General features: G+C 38.8%; 1 protein-coding gene across 1 annotated transcript; it reads left to right on the top strand.

Moving 5' to 3' along the window:
- The first annotated feature begins 9,311 nt into the window (after positions 1–9,311).
- LOC145076051 (uncharacterized) lies at positions 9,312–12,478 on the top strand. Its single transcript, XM_079022065.1, has 3 exons — positions 9,312–10,683; positions 10,789–10,973; positions 12,188–12,478. Exons 1-3 carry the CDS (start codon positions 9,312–9,314, stop codon positions 12,476–12,478), a joined length of 1,848 nt encoding a protein of 615 aa, XP_078878191.1.
- Positions 12,479–26,375: the final 13,897 nt, after the last annotated feature.

Here is a 26,375-nt window from a genome sequence, read left to right as displayed (position 1 = left end):
ATTTCTCTCAAGTCATTCCATGTGCATTTGGTGTTGTGTGAACCATTTGAGGTGTCACACTTGGGGCACTAGGCACTCAAGCTTCATGAAGACAAGCTACATCAAACAAAGGTATGTATTCTATCCATTTGATTACCCAAGTATCAAGTATTGTATGCTAGATAGGGTGATACCTTGGAAAGTTCATATTTGCATGTATAATAGAGAAAACATAGATCCAAGGTATTTAGGGTTGCATGTACACTTAGGAGTGTTAGAATGCTCAAAACCCAACAGTGGTATCAGAACCTAGGCTTGTTTTCTTGTTATACTTGCAAAATTGGCTGAAAAATCGAGTTTTTATGCTGTCTGCTCAGTAGACTCACCGATTCCAAGACAAAATGCATCCAACCCGCCGAGTTGGTTCATGCACTCGACGAGTTGGACCCCCAGACAACATATATTCGATTGTTTTGGCTGGAATTGGACTAGGAACATTACCCTAAGATGTTTTTGGACTAATAAACTTGTTTTTGATGTGGTAATGTTCATGCTAATCCAATTTCAAAGATAATTGTCAATAGATTCATGTTTTGTATTAGTTTAAGGTTTAGACTAATTACATGAAAAAGTTTGATTTGAATTATCTTATTCTTGCGAGTTGCTTAGATTAATAGGAAGTTATGTGAAATTGTTGTTTTCAATCTAAATTAATCTAAGAGTTGATTCTAAAATGTGTTTTTGTAACTTGTCCTCAAGTTAAATGAAAAGTCACATTTAAGTTTCATAAAACTCATAAAAGTTGGCAATGTTTACAAAAAAAATGAAGAGTCTTGTCCTCAAGTTATGGAGGTTCAAGAGTCACTTCATTAAGTAATAAAATGTGTAACCTTAATTAATTCCATAAGTTACAAAATAAAGAAAAATTACATTCTTTTATTAGTTTAAAGTCTTCCATAACTTGTCCTCAAGTTATGGAACTTGAAGAGTTTTTAATTAAAAACTACTTTAAACTCATAAGTTATGGAATTAATTAGTTTTGAATAGTTTCAAAACTTGCCCTCAAGTTTTGGAATTTGAAAAAGTTTTCACTTATGAATACTTTAATTCCATGTTAGCCCTTAGAATTTTAAAAGTTAAAATTCAACCCTTATACTTTATAATATTATTAGTTAATAATATTTAAATATATATGTATAAGAGTAAAGTCAGTCTTACCATTAGTAGACCTCATTCACGAAGTCGGTCTATAAGGGGGGGTATAAGGTTACTGCCTATAAAATGGCAGTTTAATGGGTGTCCACTCTCACCCACCGCTTCCTTGACCGGTGGAGGGTCGTTAGCCGAACGGGTAGGACAAGGACTAGAATTCTCCTTTCATTAAAAGTATTAATGATAAATACTAAGTAACTAAACTCTTCTTAATACCCAATCTTAGTTACTTAGGAAAATGTGAATTCAGTGCTAACCCTTGAAATTACACTTTGCACTTTGCTTAAGTCGTTAGTGGAGCGTGTGTGGTTAACCGGCACACTAACCTGGAATTAACAAGTAGGCAAAGGGTAACTTAATATTAATCATAGTATCGGTGGAGCATGTGTGGTTAACTGGCACATCGATTAAGGGGTAAATAATTAAGGGTACCAAGTATATTTGCATGGTTACTTCACACCTTGTTTTGTGATCCTCGACATCCCAGTCATAAAACCTGAAGGGCACACTCGAGATTGAAACATGCCATTGAACTGTTGAATGAATCTCAAAAGAATCTAGGAGTTTCAAAAACCAATTAAAACCTAATAATACATTTCGTTTATCTTGGTGGAAATTGGTGAATCGTCATTCACCTACCTTCAAATATTTTATAGCTTGGATTACGGAATCCCTCTTCCGAGTTATAAAATAGTTTGTAGGGTCCTAGCCTTAATATTTCATATTGGGTGTTATATTAAGGACTTTTAATCAACTATCTTGAATATCTCCCAAAATATGTCTAGTTCAGACATCTATGATCCTCCCAAATCTCTTAGAACTTCATTTCCTCCACCTCCTCCAATTATTCTCCCTAACCCACAAAGTTCAAGGTCACTCAAGCCCTATTGGCAAGGCAAGGTCTAGGTGTGATCACATCTTGGAGATGGAGTCACATATTGACAAGCTGAGAGTGTTGGGTGTCAAATTCTTGAGAAAGTCGGATGTTCAATCACTTTCTAAGTCACATAGTGAGTTCCTTTGGGACCCCTATGAAACAGACTATGACAAGACCCTTAATGATCTTATCTATTTGCTAAGATCAACTTCCTAAAACTTTATGGACATTGACAATGATGACACTGGAAATCCAGAAAAATCATTCTCTTCCCAATGGAAAGGGATCGGCCACAGTCAACTCGGTTGACCAAATGGTAAAGAGAAAAGCTAAGTCTGTGATAGTCTCGTGTACCATTACCAAAGGGTCCATATGTTTATATTGCCAAAGGAAGGGGCATTAGTTGCGAAGCTGCCAAATTTTACCTAAGGATGTTAAAGTCAATAAGTTCGACTCTACTTCAGGTAAAGTCCACTATCTAACTCTGCTAAGTTTCTATTATGAGATTCTTGATACATGATGTGACTGGGTCACATGTTGATGTTTTAAGAATCAAAGAAAAGTGAAGAAACTTAAAGAAAGAATATGCTGAATCTGATCGCGTAGATGGATTTCTATCACATAGTTTGAAGATCGGATTCTTGAGCTACTTCTTAGGAGTTATGATATATTGCTTAGGAATAGATAACAACAAAGTTTTCATGATCTTTTGTATTGTAAGCATAGTTTTTCCGCAAAGTTTTTAAAATAAAAGGAAAAATTTGACTTTATTTATTTTTAAAAAAAATATCCTTACAATGGCAATTGTGGAAAAATATTTGTTGCTTATATGATTCCATTAATAGCAAGAGTGGAAATATGAAATTGATTCTTTCATTTGTGGTAATGTCTAAATTTACCAAATAAGGAAAGATCCTCATCACCCAAGTTTCAATTGGACCGAAACTTGGAATCATGCAAGTTGTATAGCATGATGAATGAGAATTTTTCATCTTTGGAAAATTAAGACTAGTTCCTTGTTCACATGTATATATGAGTCAAGTGAAGGACTAAGGGATCGAGTATACATTCTTGTGCACTGGCCAAAGCCCACCACAAAAGATGGATAAGACTATTCGTCATGATTTACTAAGTTTAGTAAATATGGTTACACTTACAAGTTTAAGTGTAACTCTGATACATTGAAAAAAAATTTCGATGTATGGTAGAACAAATAAGAAGAATCAAATTAGGCAGAAGGATAAAAGTTTCTCAAATCTGAAAAGATGGGAGAGTACTTTAGTATTATGTCCTATGATCATCTTAACGATTAAGAGACCTTATCGCAATTCATCCTCTAAGTGCATTCTGATAGCTAAGAAGTGGAGCTATGAATTGTTGAAGTGGTTAAATCAAGAAGATGAGTCATATTTCATTCCAAAACAATTCTTAGAGTTATACTCTAAGATTGTAACTTGAGTGTCATGTCTTAAAGAAGGTTTAAAAACACTTGTCAAATGTAAGAGTAAAAGTTATCTACTCTTGTACATTTGAAATTGGTAAGTTGTGATGTTTTGTATAAAACAAAGACCAACTGAGGTCAATTGTGTGAAGTGTTTGTCTTGATTAGAATCCACACTATCTCTTGAATATCTGACAAGAAAGTCTTATATGTCAATAGGACAGTGGGAGTCTTAAAGGTCTTGAAAGTCTCAAGAACTAATCAAGAATAAAACCTGAAGTTCTTCACTAGCACACGACTTGAGGTGTATAACCTATCGTGTTGACATATTTTTTCCCCATTCCAATTAAAGTTGGCTTTGCATATGAGTTCTTAGAGTTCTCAATTGGTTGCATAACAACTTGGAAGCAATGGCAGGCCCTTGTGCTGCCAGGTGGCAAGAAGTCAAGATTACACAAGTTCAATCCATAAGAGTTTGAATTTGTCACTAACCTTGTCTTGTGATTATGGTTTTGACAATTCACATGGATATGAACACATACACCATTAAATCTAAGTGTCATAAGGTTTCTCTCCGATTCATGAAAATGATGGTGAGGAAACACTTTCACTAAGTAGATTTTAGCTAGATAGCAATTGTGATATTTGCATTCTCAAAGTCGTTAGTGGAGCGTGTGTGGTTAACCGACACACTAACCTGGACTTGTGAGAAGTGGCAAAGGTCTAAACAATTGAGACTATGATTACGACATCCCTTTTCATAGTTCTTAAATTGTTTAGACACACCTGTGAGCTATCTAATGAAAGTTGTATGATTTTGATAAAGTCTTATTAAAGCAATCTAGTCTAAAAAATCTGAACTTTGGTAAGAAAGTCAATAAAGTATTGATTTCTAGAAGTCCAGCTGATTTCTGAGTACATGTCAAAGCTAGTGGGAGCATAAGTGTTATGCTAATAATCATCATGTTAGTGGGAGCATGATAATTATGATAAGTATTGGAAGTTAGTAATGTTAATTATAGAAAACAAAAGTTTCAATTCGTGAGGCTGCAGGGGTTGAAAAAGTTGTTTTGCTATAATTAAGGGAGAGGAAATTATACTTCATTTCAATTCTAAAAGCTTAGATTGAGTTTTTAATCAAATTTAGTCAAGGATATATATATATATATATATATATATATATATATATATATATATATATATATATATGCATTTCATGTTGGAATGGCTCAACATAAGGAAATTCTATATATGGGTTCATTATTTGCGTTCTAAAATTCGATTATGATTACGGCATCCCTTTTCATAATCTGAATTATGAAAACTTGGAAAATAGAAATGGAAATATTATAGAAAAAGACTGGTTTAGTCTTTATGTGAGACATCATGAATCGTGTCCCATATGCTTCAGATATAGGATCGATTACATGTGCTATATTCATCCTTTCTAAAATTTTCCAAATGCCTGGGGCATTAAGAAGGGAAAAGGTCTAGAACTGGATATGACTAAAATGATTAAGCAATTGTCAAGGACAATCTAAGGTTTACCAAAGATTGGTTGCTCAGGGATAGTTGGAAGTATAGTGTTAATTGTTGGAAGGACCATATTGACATATTCTGAAAAGAGACAACTCTTGTTCAAAAGTGATAGTCAAAAGGGGAATGTGGAAATGATCCCATTAGTGGAAGTTGTTCAATAAATCTGTGTAAGATTAGGAAACTTAATGCAAGAAGGATGTTTCCAGGGAGCTGATCTCCTTTGGAATGCTCTGTAATGTTTGTTGTCAAGTCTTTGTGACTTTGTGCATAACCATTACAAGAGAATCATTGCATATAAGTTGAGAATCTAACAGATTTCTGTAAAATGGCATGAATTTGGAATTCCTGTATTTGCCATAAGAATTCGGGAGTGTGAAATTAGAATCATTGAAAGTTTTGTCAGTTGGTTTATTTCACAAAGTAAGGATCATAGACAAACATAGAGTGCATACTTGGTGTATGGCAAAGCTATTGTTTAGAAAACATAGTGTACATGCTCGGAGCATGGGACAACTATTGTTTTAATTCAAGAATAAAGTTGATAGCTGAAACAGTATGCAATGAATAATGTGTAATCATATGGTGATAAATAAAAGGTGTTTTATTTATGTTTATAGGTTTTGATACCATATTAGATTCAATTATTCTTGTGTTTCATTTTGCAGTTTTTGACCTCAAGAATAAACTAGGTTATTCTTCCGGAATGACTAAGTTATTCAAACCATCCACAGTCGGTCATATGTTGGAAGTAGATATGAATCAAGACTGTCACGGGTTGGCTTGTAGAGGTCCAAGTTGGTGGACAAAGTTGTGCTACAACACTCATGAGTGATCATAAGTTCTGAGTATTGGATTCAACCCACGCTCATTGGAATCACTTCATGGATTTTATCACGAGTGATCATGAGACGATAATATATTATATTCTTCAAACCTAGAGATATGAGTTGTTACTACGAGTTGGTTGTACATTGATTGCACGAGAACGCATTCGGTAATTCGATGTTATAAAACGTGCCTTTGCGTATGATTCAACAAGTAGTAGAACAATCCATATGAGTCGAAGTTTATCCATTCTTTTTACCTTCAGAATAAAAGCGATATCTGTGGGCCCCTCGATGATTTAATGATGATACATGTGAGTGCTTGGCCAAGCCAGGACTGATTTGATCTGTTCAATCAGTCAGTCATCATGAATCGGAAATCGGGAAACAACAAATGGACAAAAAGAATGATTTTAATCCATGTATCAGTCCATATGATATCTAGAATGGAGGAATATATGATCCCTTATCTAATGGACAAGTCATTGACAAAGGTTAAAGTTCATCAACAAGGTCAGAGTTCGACAGAAGCTTTTGAGAGCTACGATTGCTGATCGGTTCCTGAAGTCCTACGCAATAATAGTTTTAGACTTATCCAAGTGGGAGACTGTTGGATTAATATCTAAGTCCATAACTATAATTGGTAAGAGTTGACCCGACCCGACATGGTCCATTTGGGTTGCATGGCATCATGCATTTGAATAGAATATAATGAGAGAAATAACACTTAAGGTTTATTAATATATTATAAGTTATAATATATTAATAAGGTTATTTAATTAGTATCGATCAAGAATTAATTTGGATTTAATTAAGTGATCAAAAGGAGACTAATTAAATATATGGGTTGATTGTGTAAATCGTTCATTCTTATATATGTGGGCTTGTGATCCAAGATTCCTTATGTTGGACAAAGTACTTGGGGTGACCCATGGATACTCCATGGAGGTTAAAATCCATGGAGCATAAGGAATGGGTAAAGTTATGAGTCACATGGTGTAACCCTAATAGCCACCATATAAAAGAATCCCATGGCTCAAGAAATCGTGCACTAATGTGTGAATATGAGGGCTAGACGATTTCAAGGAGTGTTTCATTTCTCTCAAGTCATTCCCTGTGCATTTGGTGTTGTGTGAACCATTTGAGGTGTCACACTTGGGGCACTAGGCACTCAAGCTTCATGAAGACAAGCTACATCAAACAAAGGTATGTATTCTATCCATTTGATTACCCAAGTATCAAGTATTGTACGCTAGATAGGGTGATTCCTTGGAAAGTTCATATTTGCATGTATAACAGAGAAAACATAGATCCAAGGTATTTAGGGTTGCATGTACACTTAGGAGTGTTAGAATGCTCAAAACCCAACACTTTATCCTTCAGATCTTACATTGTCCGAAACCGCTCATCCGGAATTCCAAAGGTTTATAAAGCGAAACATTTTTTTGTTGCAACGGTTACTTTGTATGGATCCTTATCCAATCTTTCTTGATTTTCTAGCTTAACACAACCCTAACTTTTCTTTCCCAAGTCAAATCAACCCCCACAAAATCCATTTTTCAATTAGTGCACTTGGTTCGAATTCGGATCCTCATCATTACCATTCCTAACCCGATCCATTTCCCATACCTATTTATACCCATCGAAAACCCCTTTTACCTCTTTACACGCCCAAATCTTCCAAAACCCTCGAATTCTCTTTGTGTTCACCGTGTTCTTCAAGCTCTCATCTTTCTGCAAGGATGGCTTCTCAATATTCTCTACGGAAAAATGCACCAACTGCCTCCATTCCTAGGAAGTCGATTGCAAAGAAGAAACCTTCAAAGGGATCATCGTCTTCAACATCACCTGAACCCTTTCTCAGGGATACAACATAGTTATTCTCACTGAACCCTATGGATTACGATAAATCCATTAGAGTTATGATTGAGTTCATCGCCAACCATCCCATCTCCATCACTAAAGTCCCTGAACCACCTCTTCCACTTCATCATCTTCACAGGGCTTTCACAAGAATCAAGGAAGAAGACAATGTCCTAGAAACCAAAATCATTGGTGATTAAATAGTTCCAATCTACAAATCCACCTTCTTAAAGGCAATAGGTGTTAAAGAAAACCCCAAGGGCTTCACTGTTCAAGAACCAACGGCTACGGAATTCCAACTATTCTTGAATCACATTGGATACAATCAGGACAACAAGGCGAAAGACTTCAAGAAATTAGCCGTTTCTGGCCTCTGGACCGTGTTGATGCATCTGATCATTTGAGGACTATCCGGAAAGCATGGAGGTGTGGATACACTTAGCAAGGATTGGATCTATGTTGTTTACAACATTTACTCCAGACGTGATAATGTTGTTGATCTTCCTGAGGTACTATGGAAAGACTTCCGCAAGTTTGCCATCAAAAGGAAGGAGAATGAGATCTCAAGTCCTAGGTTATAGGCTCTAACTCTGCAACAACTCTTCAAAGAGCTTTTGGTCCTGTCTGGAGGTTACCTCAATATATGTTGGACATTATTCCTTCTGATTCTCTTCATTTGAAAAAACATTTGGAGACTTCGAGTGTGTTCAACCCAACACAGTCTGCCCAAGTCCCCATTGAGCCCACTTCGGAAGTGGCCAAGCCAACATCTCCCGGACCAAGAAAGACGAAGAAGTATGCCAAGCGGAAAAATTCCCTTACTAATTCAAAGCCTCAAAAGAGAACCAAAGTCGGATCTTCCTCTCCAAAGGAAGATGCTCATGACATTCACTGTAACATTCTTTCCTATATAAAGGAGCATTCAATACAAGTAAAACACATATGTTTTTCACTCTTTGGGCATCTTTACTAAGTTCATTCAAACATTCTTCTTATTCTTCATTTATTAAATTTACCTTGATCATTTACTATCTCATTCTTCATTTAATGTCTTGATCATTTGTTGAATATTCAATCTAAGACTTGACTGGTCTTTCCAGGCTAGAATTGATCTATTATTAGCAAGCAAACATTAATCTTAAGAATTCATTCAAGGTTTGAGTTTTCAAACCTTTTCCCTGCGCATCGATCTTGTTCTCACAATTGGTATCAGAGCTTGAGTGGTTGTCCTTTGAATCCATACAAATAAGAATATAATTGATTAGAAATCACCTTGGTGTTTCAATCATTTATGTGTCAAGGATAAAAGTTCTTCTATATACCACTTTAGCTTAAAGATATCTTAGCTTCAATGGTTGCTTCTAATCCTTAGCAAATGATTTCAATGCAAATCACAAATAGTGTAGGTGACCCTACACGTGCCCCATTGCTAGTTGTGGAAGAATATCATCACTGGAAAGTTGGAATGGAAAGATTTTTACCTGCCAAAGATAAAGGTGAAGAAATCTAGAGATCTGTCACAAAAGGTCCACATGTTCATGTAAGAACTATTGTAAGAGATGCAGCTACTTAGCTCATGCGTGAAGATGAAACTCGTCCAGCTCCTCTAATTGATGATGACATCGAGAAGCTACATGCTGATCAAGTTGCTTTCTCAGAAATGGTGTTTGGTGTTCCTCCCTCACTCTTTGAGCATATCAAGTTATGCAAATCAGCCAAAGAGATATGCGACACTCTTCAGGACCTGATTGAAGGATCAAAAAACATGAAAGACAAGCACCTCACCTCTGTTGTCAATGACTTTGACACTTTTACTACTACTCCAAGTGAGTCAGTGGCCTCTGCTTCCAACTGTTATCGCATTGTGGTAAAGAACATGACTGCCTATGGGATTGTCCGAACTCCTTTGGAGTACAATCTCAAGTTCATAAACAGTCTGGGCAAAGGATGGGGAAATGTAAAATCCTGTCACCAAAGTAATGGCTCCTTTAAAAAACTGAAGCATTATCAACTCTTTGATGAACTTCAAGGCCATGAGTCCAATGTTGCTCAAACAATAAGGGAACTCTCCGGAGGTCCTTTTACTCTTGTCATTTCTTTCGAATCAAACATTTCAAACTCATCCACTTCGGATCCTTTCAAACCTATTGTTCCATCCGTTCAATCATCCACACCTTCCCTATCAACACAAACCTACCCTGCTGATGATTCGAAAGCTATGGACTCTGAACTCTGTTTCCAACAGGAGTTCGCACTACTTTCAATGAAGTACAAACGTCCCTTCAATCCTTCCTACAAACCATACCAAAACCGATTCTATGCTCCTCACCAGAACAATCCTCAACCATTTTCAACTTCGGAACATAAACCATCCGATAATCCTTCTGTATACAAACCAAACCTCCTTAAAAGAAGCTCCACTTCCGAACCCTCTCAGAGTTTAAACTCAGACAAACCAAAAATTGTGTGTCATAAGTGTGGACATGCAAACTATTTTGCTAAAGATTGTCTAGCTGATACTCCACTAAAACCAAAGGTCAAGGACTATGCCTACTATGTCCGAAGAGCACAAGAGATGGCTGAAAGTGAAAAAGCCTTTGTCACAACGGTTTCAAGAGATGTTGTAGGATATTGGTCCTCCGGGGATGATGATGATATGATAGCTGGAAGGGATATGTGTATGATGGTAAGAAAAACAGTTGAATGTGATGAAGAGTACTGGTCTTCTGGGTCTGAAGATGAAGAGGATGATACTAAACCTCACTATTGCTACATGGCAACCAACGATCCACCAGGTCGAAGCATCGTCCAACAGGTAAAATCTATGATCTCTGATAATAATTTTGATTTGTCTCTCTGTGAACCTTATCTGACCCAAATTCAAACAGATATGAATACCATCTATAAGGCCTATGAATCCGCAATAGACGCGAGTGAGAAGAAGGAGTGTGAGTTAAATCGTCTTAGGTTACGTTTCGAGGACAAAAAATTAAAAATCGAGTCTTTAGAGCATGAAATAGTAATGTTAAGTGATGAATGTATCATTTTGATAGATAAATGTGAAATCACCTACTTCGAACGTAAGGTTTTGATTTCTAATAATAAACGTCTTAATGCCAAAATAGATGTTTTGCATAATTTTGTTGACATGCTTGAAGCGGATATTCGGATGACTCATAATTTTCGTCATCCATGGTCTAAAGCACCTGGTCTCGGAAGTGAGTTTCCAAAACCAATTGTTAGTCCCCTGAAGGAATTACGAAATTTGGCATTTATGGGAGAAGTTCTGAACATAAAACATTCGGACACCCCTATTTCTCCTTTGTCACCCCTTCCGGAGACTACTGACCATTTTGAGTCCCTAATTCCTGGATTCAAACCAATTGTTGTCAAATGTTCTGATTCCATGTAAATTCCGCCTCTGAAAAACCTGGACTTGAATCGGACCACACAATTTCATTACGGTCTTCCAAATTGTGTAGACTATGTTCCAAGAAGCAATCACACTAACAATTGTGTTGTTGAAGAAATTCCTACCCTGACAACCGAAACTGATACCTCTGAGTTTGTATGGGCATCCTTATATGATAAGGTTGGAAAATCAAGAAGTGTCTCCTCTGATTCTTGTGAATCGAATTCCTTAGTTGTTTCAAAAACTAAGTTGGTTCCCATTTCTCCTAAGTTTAATAATCCATCAGCAGGACATACCTCAAAGGCCTTGTCACACACAAAGAGAAAACCATTGCTAAACAGGAAGGATATGATAGATCTCAAAGTAGAAGCTAGGAATGCACTTAAGAAGGAAGTTAAGACTAGACAAAATTCCAGGTTCATTGCCAATTCCAAACCAAATGTATCCAGGAACTCTCATGCTTTAAATCTTAGTCAAAACTCCTTTTCTCCCACTAAGATTCTCAAAAGACCTTCCGTATCTCATAGTCGTGGGTAACCTAAGAAAGCAGATTGTTCTACACAGTCTAAATCTCATGTGAATGTCACAATACCTAAAAACACCCCTCCTTGGACAAATTCATCTGTTTTAATTGCAAAATCTGATGGCACAATTTTTAAACCAAAATCTACCAAATCAAATGTGTCATCAAGCAAATCCACAAATCAAAAGAAACCCTCTTCTTCAAAATCCTTAAAGAAAAATTTTGTGTAGAAAATCAAAACTTCCTTTGATGAAAAAACAATTCTGGAGGTAACGAACATTATCAAAACTCCGGAAGTCAAATGTCTGAAGCAGACTATTCCGAAACACCAAGTCATTGAATATGACTACTGGATAGATGAGAAGAGATTAGCCTTTTGTTTGTTTCCGAAAGACTCAAAGAATTCCACTCAGAAACACAAAGTTGTTCCAAAATCACTATCTAAGTCCAAAGCTTGTACCTATGTCCCAAAATCTAATTCGGAGCCTAAAAACTCCATTACTCACTAATTTTGCAGGCACTTTGTGCTTTGGACCAAGAAGCAAGATGGTATATTGATAGTGCTTGCTCCATGCACATGACAGGGCAGAAGGAATTTCTGCGAGTGTTAAAGCTCACTCCAAATGCTGGTTATGTAACATATGGAAACAACTCAAATTCTCAAATTCGTTGTTATGGAATCCTCACCAATGGAAACTTCTCTATCTCAAATGTTGCCTATGTAGCTGATCTGAAACACAATTTGATAAGTGTTGCTCAGCTCACTGATTCAAATCGTAGTGTGGAATTTTGCAAGAAGTATAGTTAAGTGTTGACCGAAGACCGGAAAGAGTGCCTAATCAAGTCACTTCGCAACAAGAACATATTCCGGTTAGATATCAACATGATTATTGGAAAACCGCAGCTCTGCCTTCTCTCTAAGGCTGTTCCTGACGTTAGTTGGTTATGGCACCGAAGGCTTGCTCATCCAAATTTTCGGTACATGAATGATCTTGTATCTGGTGAAATGGTTAGACGTGTACCTCTACTCAAATTCGAAAATGATCATTTGTGTGCTGCTTGTGAGTGCGTTAAACAATCAAAGAAGTGTCATCCTGTCATCATCGAAAAATCCATTTTGGAACCTCTGGAGCTTCTACACATTGATCTTTGTGGACCTTCCACTGTAGAAAGTCTTCATCATAAGAAATACGTTCTTGTGATTGTTGATGATTTTACACGGTTCACTTGGGTCTTCTTCCTTCGGCTGAAATCCAAAACAGCCTCAGAGCTCATCAATTTTATCAAAGGAATAGAAGTTCTCATCAAACTCCCAGTTAGGAGAATACGAAGTGACAATGGCTCGGAATTCACTAACTCCACCATTGAAAAGTTCCTCACTGAAAAAGGAATTGACCACAACTTCTCAGCTCCCTATACCCCACAACAAAATGGTGTAGTCGAACGACGAAACATAGCTCTTGTTGAAGCTGCTCGATCCATGTTGAATTTCACAAATCTACCACTCTACCTTTAGGCTGAAACAGTATCTACTCCTTTCTTCACTCAAAATCGAAGTACCATCAATCGTCGCCTCAACATGACACCATACAAAGCAATAAATGGTCGGAAGCCAACAATCTCGTTTCTACATGTCTTCAGATGCAGGTGCTTCATCAAAAACAATCGAGATCAGCTTACATAGTTTCAACCTAAAGCTAATGAAGCCATCTTCCTTGGGTACTCCTCAAAATCGAAAGCTTATAGATTTCTTAATCGGAGAGCTCGTGTTCTGGAAGAAAGCTTTGATGTTACCTTCGATGACAACTTCATCCGGAATTCTGGCCCAACTCACATCACCACTCATATTATGGAATCCGATGCTCCTCCGCCAGGATGTTCGAACTCCCAAACTATCTTATAAGTTGACTTTGAAATGCTCTTTGGTCCTTCCGAAACAGCTATTGATTCGGAATCTCGATCAAGGCCAAACCTCATTCCTATTTGCTCTTCGGAAGTTCATGTCTATCAAAACATCTCCGGTCCGATCCCAAGCCTTCCTCCATTTGATTCCGAACCATTTCAACCTTCTCAGGTTGAGGGGGAGAATGCTCATCCCTCTCTCGAATCAAATGTGGACGACTTCCAAGATACAGCTGTTGAGTTTGATCACTCTAATCCTCTCAACAATGATGAAAATGAAAACTTCTTTGAGTTTCCTTCTGATGATGATGTCAATCTCTCTTGTTCAGAAGTTCAGGGGGAGCATCATCCCAACATTCAAACCATTAGGGGGGGGGGGGGCTAATCATTTCTACTGTTGATATAGGATCAACTGCTGCACACGATCCACCACGATTACATGTTTGGACCAAGGATCATCCTCCGAACCAAGTAATCGGTAACCCCAATGCTGGTGTTCAGACTCGTTCTACTACTAGTGTCCAAAATGAATGTCATTTTTCAACATTTATATCCATGGTTGAACCCAAATCCATCAAGGAAGCATTAGAGCATGCTAACTAGATTACAACCATGCAGAAAGAACTGGCTGAATTTGACCGAAATGAAGTTTGGACCCTCGTACCTCCTCCTCAAAATCATCCCATTGTCGGTACTAGATGGGTATTTCGCAAAAAGCTAGATGACGCAGGAGTTATTATTCGAAATAAGGCAAGACTAGTGGATAAAGGTTTCACTCAGATCGAAGGGCTTGACTATTATGAGACTTTTGCTCCTATGGTACGTCTTGAAGCCATTAGAATCTTTCTTGCTTATGCAGCTCACAAAGACTTCAAAGTTTACCAAATGGATGTTAAGTGTGCTTTTCTTAACGGTGAACTTGACACTGAAGTGTATCTTCAACACCCTCCCAGATTTATCAATCTCTCATTTCCGAACTACTGTTACAAACTCCGGAAGGCTATCTACGGACTCAAGCAATCTCCTCGGGCATGGTACGAAACTCTCACTGATTTTCTAAAACGCTCCGGTTTTCATAGAGATATTCTTGATCCCACACTGTTCCAAAGATCAAATGGTAAGCATCTCATGTTAGTGCAAATCTATGTGGACGACATCATCTTCGGATCTACGGACCCATCTATGGTTACAGACTTTGCTAAACTTATGATCAATCGATTTCAAATGAGCATGAATCGGGAGTTAAGCTTCTTTCTTGGTCTTCAAGTCAAACAGACTAATAGAGGAATCTTCATTCACCAAGAGAAGTACATTTCAGAACTCCTCAAGAAATAATCAATGGACACCTGTGCCTATACAAAAGTACCAATGGGCTTCGGACACAAGATCTTTGCCGACCCTTCTGGTGTTCCTGTTGATGAAAAGAAGTATCGTGGAATGATTGGATCTCTACTCTATCTCACGGCAAGTCGTCCGGATATAATGTTTTCCACATGCCTTTGTGCCAGATTTCAAGTCAATCCAAAGATGGCCCATCTTTTGGCTGTGAAACAAATTTTACGATACCTTAAAGGTACCAAGAGTCTCGGAATCTGGTACCCAGCAAATGAGAGCTTCTTACTTCAAGCTTATTCAGATTCGAGCTATGGTGGTCTTTAACTTGATAGAAAAAGCACCTCGGGTGGCTGTCAATTCTTAGGAGGATGTTTGGTCAGCTGGTCATCCAAGAAACAGAACTGCATAACACTCTCTACAGCTGAAACAGAATACATTGCTGCTGCCAGCTGTACATCTCAAGTTCTATGGATGAAATCTCAACTCCTTGATTATGGTTACCACTTTCAACGCATTCCTATATATTGTGACTCTCAAAGTGCCATTGCGATTTCTCACAATCCAATTCAACACTCAATGACAAAACACGTCGATATAAGGTACCATTTCATAAAAGATCATGTACTTAACGGTAATATTGAACTCATTTTTGTTCCATCCGACGATGAGATTGCTGATGTCTTTACCAAGGCATTAGTTGAAACCAAATTCAATGGTTTTCTGAACAATATGGATATGATGATACCAGATCCTCAGTTCTTTTAAGAGACTTGCTCTCTTTGATAGATGTATTTGAAAGAAATCTAGTTCCAATTTCCAAATCTTTTCATCTCGGAACTACTTTCTCTCTGAATACATAGGATCATTTCTCTTGTTGTTATCTGACCTTCACTTGAGTCTTTAAGTTGTAAAGTTCGTTCTTATTGTTTGCTGCTCCAAGTCTACTTTGTCACCATAGTCGAGTTCATCTCAGAACATACTTCATAATGGCAACCCAGAATTCCAGTCCGGAAAAGGTATTACATTCAGTGATCTGAAATTTTCAAAATGCTCTGGAATTTCAAAATTCATTCGGAATTTTAAAATGCTCCGGAATTTCAAAATTCTCCATAATTTCAAAATTCATCCGGAATTTTCAAATGCTCCAAAATTTCAAAATTCATTCGGAATTTTCAAAATGCTCCGGAATTTCAAAATTCTCCATAATTTCAAAATTCATCCGGAATTTTCAAATGCTCCAAAATTTCAAAATTCATTCGGAATTTCAAAATTCATCCGGAATAATCCAAATGCTCCAGAATTTCAAAAATTCATCTGAAATTTTCAAAATGCTCCGGAATTTCGAAATTGCTCCAGAACTTTAAAAACTTGTTCTGGAATCCTTTTTTAAAACATGTATGCTCCGGATCACGACTCTTATCCTCCGGTTCATACACTGTCCGGAACAAATCATCCGGAATACCAAAAGGTATTAAGGTGAACCGTTTTTCTTTCAACAATTACCTTTTAGGAAGATCCTTATCCGATCCTCCTCATTTTGCGTGACACGTTTGCATGCCCCATAAAATTAACATCGAATTGACGGTTGAACTCTCCATTTTTAGCCAAAAATTACCCTACCCTTTCACCTCACCAGTCAACTCACGTTCCCAAACATTAAATATGACCCATTTTAAAATTAGATCCTCATCATTACACCTTTCAACCCGATCCATTTACCTTACCTATATATACCCTTTATAATCTCCCCTTTACCTCTTTACGCTCCCAAAACCCTCAATCGCTAATTCTCTCAACTGTTCTTCAAGCTTTCATCCTCATTCAACAATGACGTCTTCACAGAACCCTACTCAAACTGCTTCAACACCCAAGAAATCTATTGCAAGGAAGAAATCTTCCAAGGGTTCTAAAGGCTCATCTTCCTCTGCCGATCCAGAACCGTTCTTGAGGGACACTACACAACTCTTCTCCCTCAACCCATTAGACGATGAATCCATAAGAGTTATGATCGAGTTCATCGCCAACCACCCCATCTCCATTCCCCTCACAAAAATCCCTGATCCTCCACTACCACTTCATCATCTCCATTGAGCTTTTACCAGTATTAGACTGGTAAATGGAGTTTTAGAGACTACCATCATCGGCGACAGAACAATTCCAATCTACAAGTCGACATTCCTCAAAGCAATTGGAGTGAAAGCAAATCCAAAAAGTTTTAAACTTATTGAACCAACGTCTAAGAGTTACAGATGTTTCTAAGCTACATTGGCTACACACAGGACTACAAGGCCAAGGATTTCAAGAAAACTTTTGTTTCAGGGCTCTGGACTGTTCTTATGCATCTCATTATCCGCGGGTTATCTAGCAAGCACAGAGGTACTGATACCTTGAACAAAGATTGGTTGAACGTCGTCTTCAGCATCTACTCTGGACGCGAGAATGTCGTCGATCTTCCAAAAGTATTGTGGCAAGATTTTTGCAAATTCGCTACCAAGAGGAAGCCGAACGACATTTCAAGCCCTAGATTTTGGGCTCTGACGCTTCAACAAATCTTCATTGAGCTTTCGGAACCACTTCCGGTTAACACAATTCCTCTAGAGGTATGTATCTCATTCAAAATTGTCAAGGCATATAGGATTCCAGACCAATCTTCTTTTGCTCCGGTCGGACGACTTCCGGACCATATGTTGGCCATTATACCTTCCGATTCTCCTTACTTAAGACAACATTTACAGACCTCGGTTGTTTTTGACCCCCCGGTCTCTGTTGAGCCTACTTTGGAAGAGGTCGAACATGCTAAGTCTGGACCTAAGATCAAGAAGCCAGCCAAGCGAAACGCTTCTCCCACTAAGCCCAAAGCCAAAAAGAAATTCAAAGTCAGTTCCTCCTCTCAACAGGAAGGAACTTATGACATTCCGATTGATTATGGCTGACCGCACACCCTACCTACCCACTCATCTGAGGTACCCCTCAATGTTTCAATACCACTTTCACACACTCACGAGGAGTCTCCACATAATCCAACCTCACCCTCCCAAAAGGGTGATGTCGGTGTTGAACAAAGTTCCTTGCAGCCCCCTAGAACACGGTCACGTGTCAAATTTGATATTCCCATTGTCTCTTCTACATGCACACACTCTGGAACTGTTACCCCATGCATCCGGAAGGAGGAGCAGTCCCTCCAACTTTCGATGCCTCAAATGGTCTGATACCCGGATGGAGTAAAGGACAACCTGGGGCTAATGATCCTGATTGGGAAGATTATGTTAACAGCATCTCGGCGTCCGGACCTAACTAGAGCTCAAGTGGAATCCACTCTAATTTCCATGAGGAATAGGGCTATTCAGAGCAACATGACCTATGTTCCTCCCACTGACACGGATGCAGATGTTGAGCTTACCTCGAAACAACCTCCTGTCACCACTCATCAAAGTGCATTCCAAATCGATCTGGAAGAAGAAATCTACGAAGAAGTTATGTTAGAAAATGAAGCAAGGATCATTCAGGAATACACCTTCAAGGCTTCTGCTCATTTCAAATACAAGCCATCCGGCACTAAGTCTGCATATGACTTCGGATCCTCATCCTCCACCACTCTGGACGGAGGCTCAAACTCTAAAAATCAAGAAAATGATGCTACCACCAAACCTGGTCCTTCAACTCATCCTCTCTCTCACAAGTCTCCTATGAAACACTCTGATTCCGATTCGGAATCCTCTGCTGGTAACTACGCTGACCCATTCATTCTTCTCGAGATCTGGACCAATATCTCTGACACCATGCAAAAAGTGGCGTACGTGGAAACATCTGTAACGAAGCTGAATTCTAAGTTGGATCAAAAAGTCTCCGGACTTGATTCCAAACTTGATGCTATTCTGCAAACACTCTCTCAATAGTCCGGACCATCAGTTACTGAAAGAGAAGCCCATCTTGATCAACTTGTCTCCATCCGGCTCAAACATACAATGGAGCAAGTTGACTCGAAATACGACACATTGGTGGATAACTACCTCCAAACCATTACCTCGATGCTTAAGGTCCATGATGATATGGTTTCTGCTACCTACAACCTAATCAAGCATACCCACGTTCTTCATGAGAAACAAATTCAAAGTCTGGAGAAGGAGATCCGGAAGAAAGATGAAATGAACCTCATAATTCAACAAGTCCTCATCAAACTTCTCCTCTTAACTTGGAACATCGTTGATGTTCTGAACCGGAAATTTGATGAGATGATTGCCATTCTAAGTAGCACTTTCAAGCACCTCTCTAAGCAAGCCCCTACTGCTAAAGCATATGATACTCTCTCTCTCTCTCTTTAACTTACAACATGCCTTCAGAAGGTCTTCTCCAAGTTTGATGATCTCAAGGACTCTCTATTGCTTGCACCAGTCCACTGGGTTACCGATGCAAGAAGGGGAGAAGGACCTAGTAAACCATGGAAACCTCCCACTCAATTCTCTCTCCGAGATGAAGGAGATTCAGAAGACGATGAAGTTCAGATTCTCTCTGTTTCTCCTTCCAAAAGCGCCAAAGATGAAGGAAGTGAAGATGAAAGAGAATATGTTCCTGACGACGCTCCTAAGGGTATCCTTGCTCTTCAATCTCCCATGATGTCCATTCCGAAGGTTATTACTGAAGAAAAAAAGAGAATATGGTCCGTAGTTTCCTGGCCATCCTCTCTTTTGGACGTTTTTGAGCAAAATATCAAAATGGATAAGGCCAAATCTCTCCTGACTGTCCAAGCATTCCAGGCTACTCCTTCAGTATAGCCTCCCATTCTGAATCCCATAATTGCTCCAATCAATCAGGGCTCTCCACTAAGAACCCCTGATAATATTCCGGAAGAACCACATCCAAATCCTACTCCGGAATTTACGATTGATGAGAATCTGAAGCTGGTCATCTCTGCACTTCAAAGAGACAAAGGCAAGAAACTAATGAAAGTCGAACAACCAACTTTGCACTCCGGACCTCTTCTTAAACAAAAACATGGATGGTCTCAGGAAGAAATAAATCAAGCTCTTGAAGAAAGCATCCAGATTCAGGCTCTGAAAGATAATCCTGACCCAATGCGTGGGATATCTCTTCTTTGCCGTGAAGGCATACTTCAAAGACACGAAATCATTCCAGATATGTCCTATGACATTCCTACAAGTGACTTTGAGCAAATCGATCTTCCTCTCTATCTCCCTACAGCAAGTATTACCTCAAGTTCGCTCCACTTCCTCCCACAGATCCTCTGGAAGTGATCATTCGAACAGAAAGAGAAAGACTTGATACTTTCTACTCTAAGAGCGCAATGCCATTCAAGGGAGTATGGTTGAAGAAGAAGATTACTCAGGTCACGAGCTTCGAAGAAAAATCCTGGTGAAGTTTGAACTACACTGTCCGTTGTTCCGTTTTCACATTCTCCGGAACAAGCCCACTCCCCGGACAGTTACTTATACAGATTTCCCTTCAATGAATCCAAACGACATTCTTACTCTGACTGCCTACATCATGGAAAATCAAAGGGATGAACTCAGTATAGGATCCTATCATGCTGCACTAAGGTTCCTGAAAGATTACGTTGTAGAATTCAGCCGAAGAGATTATGAACTTGCCCATCTTTACATAAATGAGAAATTTGTTCCTAAGATCGATTTCATCCTTTCAGAAGCTGAACTCCTCGCAGATGGTCCTATTGAAGAGCCTGTTCTAGGGTTTTCTACACTATAAGAAAAACAAACAAGAAGGACTGCTTCCGAGTCCTGGACAAACACCTGATTCCTACCAAAGCTCTAAAGAAGTTTATTTCCTGTGCATCCAAGACTGATGCTCCGAAACATGTGAAGGCGAAGTTTGTGAGTCAGCAGGCATGGTACATTGAAGTCCACAAATGGTTGTTTCGGGCCTACACCTTCATCAATAAAGAAAAGATCTAAGCTTGTTGGATTGCTAATTTCACTTAGGGGAGATTGTTGGAACCTGAAAGTGAACATCTAGCGATCCCAAGTACATATTCTGTCAATCCCCCAAACCAGAATGGTGGAAACGTTCGGGGGCGGAGGACATCATATTCAGTATCATAACAGTTCATAGAAAGGAAAGTACACACCACCATACATATATAAAGGTTTTTAAATATGTTTACATAATTGTATTCATTACATGTTCAAAATATAAATACATAAACATCTTTCAAAAGAAGTAATTAACGCCAGCGCGTTAATCCCCAAAAGTTGATTTCCAAACCTGCTTAGCAGTTCCCTGAGAATACAAGTTATTTCAAAGAGAAAGTGTCAACAATTAAGTTGGTGAGTTCATAAGTGGTTTAGAAAATTGTATGCCATTCCAAATTGAGTGTATGTTTTCCAAGAAAATCCCTTATTTTCTTATGAAAGTATGAAATGCATGAGAATATTTGTATTGAAAAAAAAATGTAGATAGTTGAATCAAGAAAATCCCTTATTTTCCTATTAGTTGTTTGTTTTGTATACAGGAAAATCCCATATTTTCCTAAAGTAATAGTTAGTCTAATTTCCAAGACTAAAAACCGAAAGCAAATGACATGCTTTAGAAGGTTGAAGCATAGATTTATATAATAAAACCTATTAGGAGATTGCAGTTTGTTAGATGAAGAATAGTTTTAATAGCTACTCATTCATCAATCAGAAGTACTATAATAATTGTATATCCGATGAGTTTTATAACGATACTAAACATAATATGCCTGTAGCGACGTTCTTCAGGCGTCGTAGCGTTATGACAAACTGTCACCCCAAAGGACGGACTGTAGCTAACAGTCAGGGCGCGGGATCATGACTTCCCGTATAGATCTATACACATTTGAGACGTTCTCCGAACGGGAGACTCTGGTTATAGACAGGACTTGTAGCGATACCTTCTAGCAAAAGGCAGTATTTGAAGATGTACATGTCTCACGGATTCTCAACCAAGCCTGTATTAAAGTAATAGTTTTGTATGCGAAGATTATCCTTTTTCACAATGTTTGACAAAGCATAAATCATAAGTTCTTAAAATGTATAAAACGGTTTAGCAACGAAGGATACTTTGGAATTACTAAATACTTTGAATAAATCTAGTGCATGCAAAGTATGACAAGAGTTTTCACATAGTAGTAATGAATCACAAGTGATTCATTTGATAAAAACGAGTAAAGTGAAACTTTATGAAATACACGATAATAACCGTATATTTACTTGTATTCCCCCCCCCCCCCCTAAAAGAGTATAAAAAGCAATTACAACGTATTTAAAGTGTATTTGTAGGGGTATGAACTCACTTGAAAGTTTGAAGAAAGCGAGATGGAAACCAGGCAGAATTTCGACTCGGGAAGACGGATTTTCTCGGGATTCTCGTGAATCTCGGGAGTACAAACGATCTTCGGGACTTGAGCAAAATGACTAGGGCTTCGGGTTAGCACGGGCACGGAAAACGAGGCAAGAACGCAAAAGAAATGAGAGAAATGGAGCCCTTTCTTCGGAACCCTCGCATCCCTTTTATAGGGGCTGGGAACCGCCTCGGTACGCGGGGCGTACGAGGGTATGCTGGGCGTAACTCGGATAGGCTTGCTGACTCCCTTAGGATAATACCAAGGATTAATAATTAAATTTATATTTTATTTAATTAATAAACTTCTAAAATTCATATCTACTTCATACGAACTCCGTTTTCGATGGTCTTTATATCCACGCGTAGGTGAGACTACGCTCTACAACTTTCGTTTAGATTCCGTCGGCAAATTTTGAAATTATTTTTATTATTTATTTTTAAAAGGTCGTGTTTAAGGAATTTCTTTAGAAATTCATAATTTCTTTATCTGACGTCGGTTTTTGCCAGACTTTTTACCGCTGAATTACCATTGTCGAGACCTTCGATTATCGTTTAGGTCATTCCGGCCAAAAGTCGCTCGATCTCCGGTTCGAGTTTCTAGATGTCCGCTGCTAAGCCGAACTTGGAAAAATCATAACTTCAATATACGAAGTCGGATTTGGGCGTTCTTTTTACGTACGATCACGGTTTAATGACATCTATCATAGTAGGTAATTAAATAGAAACTTTTTGGACATTTTATTTTCGAAGTTAATTTCATTATCACAAAAGTGGTTACAATAATTGACTTTTTAGGTCATTACATAGAGTTGAAATTTCGGGTTGTCACATATTCCGAAGCATGTTGGTTCAAAAGTGAAGAGTGCTTCGCAACCTGTCTGGAGCTGAAGAGATGAAGAGGAAGAATATTATGAAGAGGAACACATTCCTGAGTGACTCTCACATCCGAAATGTATGTTGATCCAAAAGAACACCGTTTTAGTCTTTTGTCATTAATTATCCGTGTATTGATGTAACTTTTCATAGGACTTAGTCTTTTGTTGTATTAGACAATCAAAATGTCAGAAACAACTCTATTGTCCAATCCGATGTAAGTTACTTAGTTAGTTGACTGTAACACTTTCTCCTATATAAAGGAGCATTCAATACAAGTAAAACACATATCTTTTTCACTCTTTTGGCTTCTTTACTAAGTTCATTCAAACATTCTTCTTATACCTCATTTATTAACTTTACCTTGATCATTTACTATCTCATTCTTTATTTAATATCTTGATCATTTGTTGAATATTCAATCTAAGCCTTGACTGGTCTTTCCAGGCTAGACTTGATCTATTATTAGCAAGCAGACATTGATCTTAAGCATTCATTCAAGGTTTGATTTTTCAAACCTTGTCCCTAGGCATCGATCTTGTTCTCACACCGACTTTGAATGCCCCAACTGGATTGATACCCGGAAAGGGCACATGATGACCAAGTGTTAACGATCCTTTGCGGGAAGACTATGTGAACAGGGCTCACTCCAGGCATCCAGAGCTCACCAGATCACAAGTGGAATTAACTCTTATCTCCATGAAGAAGAGATCCATGAAAAGCAACCTACCCTACGTCTCTCCTACTGATGAGCTTGTTGATCTCGAATTTACATCCGGAGAAACTCCAAAGCCTCCTCCTCAAGTTTTCAATCCTTTTGCTTCGGAAGATGAGATTTCAGAAGAAGTGTTGCTAACCACCGATGTTGCTAATGTTGCTGATGCCCCCATGGTCTCTTCCGTTCAACTCCACTTGAAGCCTTCCTCTTCAAAGTCAGCGTTTGATTTTGGATCCTCCTCATCTACTCAGCATGAATCCGAATCAACTCACAAGCTTCATGATGATTTTGCCACTCATCCCAAGATTTCTATGAATTCCAAGCCTCACAAGGAAAAGCCTCATCATTCCAATTCAGAAACTGGATCCTGAATCGGTGATTATATCGATCCGTTTTCTCTCCTTGAGATTCACACAAATGTGTCAGACACCATGAAGAAAGTCTCTTCCATTGAATCTTCCGTAATAGAGCTCAGCAACAAACTGAATCAAAAAGTTTCATGACTGGATTCAAAGCTCGATGCTATCCTTCAGTCCTTATCTCAGACCTTTAGTTGCGGAAAGAGAAGCTCAGTTGGATCAACTCATTTCTCTCCGGCCCAAGCACTCCCTCAAAGAAGTTGATGCCAAGTATGCCGCCTCCATTGAGCACTTCCTGGAAACAATAACCACCATGCTAAAAGTCCATGATGACTTGGTGTCTGCTACCAACGATCTTATTAAGCAGACCCATGTTCGTCATGAGAAACATATTCAAAGGCTGGAGAAAGAAATCAAGAAGAAGGATGAGATGAAACTCATAATTCAACAAGTCCTCATCAAGCTACTTCGATCCACTTGGAACATTGTTGATGTTCCAAATCGAAAATTTCATGAGATGTTAGCTGTTCTTGGCCATCTGTTCGATCATCTCGCTGCCCAGGCTCCTACTTCCGACACATATGATGCCCTCACTCGTCAACTCAACACGGGCCTTCAGAAGGTATTCTCCAAGTTTGAAGATTTAAAGGATTCTTTATTACTTGAACTGGTTTCGAAAACCATCGATGCAAGAGGGGGAGAAGGTCCTAGCTAACCATGGAAGCCTACCTCGGTTTTTCAACTCTGAGATGAAGATTTAAATTCCGATGATGAAGTCCATGTTGTGTCCGGACTTCTAGGAAATAACTCTGATGATGAAGAAGAAAGTGATGAAGAGAAGTATGTCAACAAAGGCGTTCTTGGTCTCGAGGCTCCGAAGAAGCAATTTCCAAAGGTGATGACAGAGGAAGAAAAGAGGATATGGTCCGCAGTCTCTTGCCCATCCTCTTTACTTGACGTTCTACAAAGGGTCATTCAAATGGCCAAAGCAAAATCACTCTTCACAGATCAAGCCTCCCGAGCCACTCCTTCAATGCTCCCACCTGTTCCGGCTCCAAAAATTGCTGCTATAGACCAGGGTTCTCCACTTTGGATCCCTGATGACATTTCGGAAGATCCTCTTCCGAAACCAACTCCAAAATATGTTGTGGACGAGAATATGCAGTTCATCATGGTTGCATTAAAAAGTGACAAAGGAAAAACGCCAATGACAGCCGAACAACAAGCCTTCCACTCCAGACATCCTCTCAAGCAAAAACAAGGATGGTCTTAGGAGGAAATCAACAAGGCACTAGAGGACAGCATCCGGATCCAAGCTCTCAAGGATAATCTTGATACGATTCGTGGGATATCTCCTCTCTGTCGTGAAGGAATTCTCTGTGATCATGAAAATTTTCCTTTCATGTACTACGATGTTCCCACATTGACTCCGAACAGCTCGATCTTCCTCTCTCTCTCCATACAACAAATACTACATCAAGTTTGCTCCTCTTCACCCCAATGACGATCCGGAAGTCATCCTCTGGACGAAACGAGAAAGGCTTGAAACATTCTACCCCAAGAATGCACAACCTCTGAAGGAAGTATGGACAAGAAAAAGAATTACCAAAGTCCATAGATTTGCAAGCAAAATCCTAGTGAAGCTCGAACTCAACTGCCCACTATTTCGATTTCACGTCTTCCGGAACAAGCCAACTTACCGGACCATCACTGATGTGGATTTCGCTTCAATGAATCCAATCGACATTCTGATTTTGGCTGCTCACTTCCGAGGAATGCAAAACAATGATATCAGCATGGGTGCTTTCCATGATGCTCTAAGCTTCCTCAAGGACTATGTCAAGGAATTTTACCGAAACGAATGTGAGTTGGCCCATCTATACGGAACTGAAGACTTCATTGCGAAGATCACCTTTGTTCTTCCGTGAACTGCTTGAAGATGTTCGAATCGATGACCTGATTCTAGGGTTTGTCTGCACAACCAGGAAGACAAACAAGAAGGACTTTTTATGTGTCCTTGACAAACACTTAGTTCCGACCAAAGCCCTTCAAAAGTTCATTTCTCGTGCATCCAAGTCTAAAGCTCCGGAACAGGTCAAAGCAAAGTTTGTAAGTCAACTAACCTGGTACATTGAAGTCAGAGAATGGTTGTTCCGAGCCTACACCTTCATCAAGGAAGA

The sequence above is a fragment of the Lactuca serriola genome, chromosome 9 (genome assembly GCF_051521515.1).
Source record: "Lactuca serriola cultivar US96UC23 chromosome 9, Lser_US96UC23_V15, whole genome shotgun sequence".
In the NCBI taxonomy this organism is placed as follows: Eukaryota; Viridiplantae; Streptophyta; class Magnoliopsida; order Asterales; family Asteraceae; genus Lactuca; species Lactuca serriola.
The sequence above is the reverse complement of the archived record's forward strand: the minus strand, read 5'-3'. Positions and strand labels throughout refer to the sequence as shown.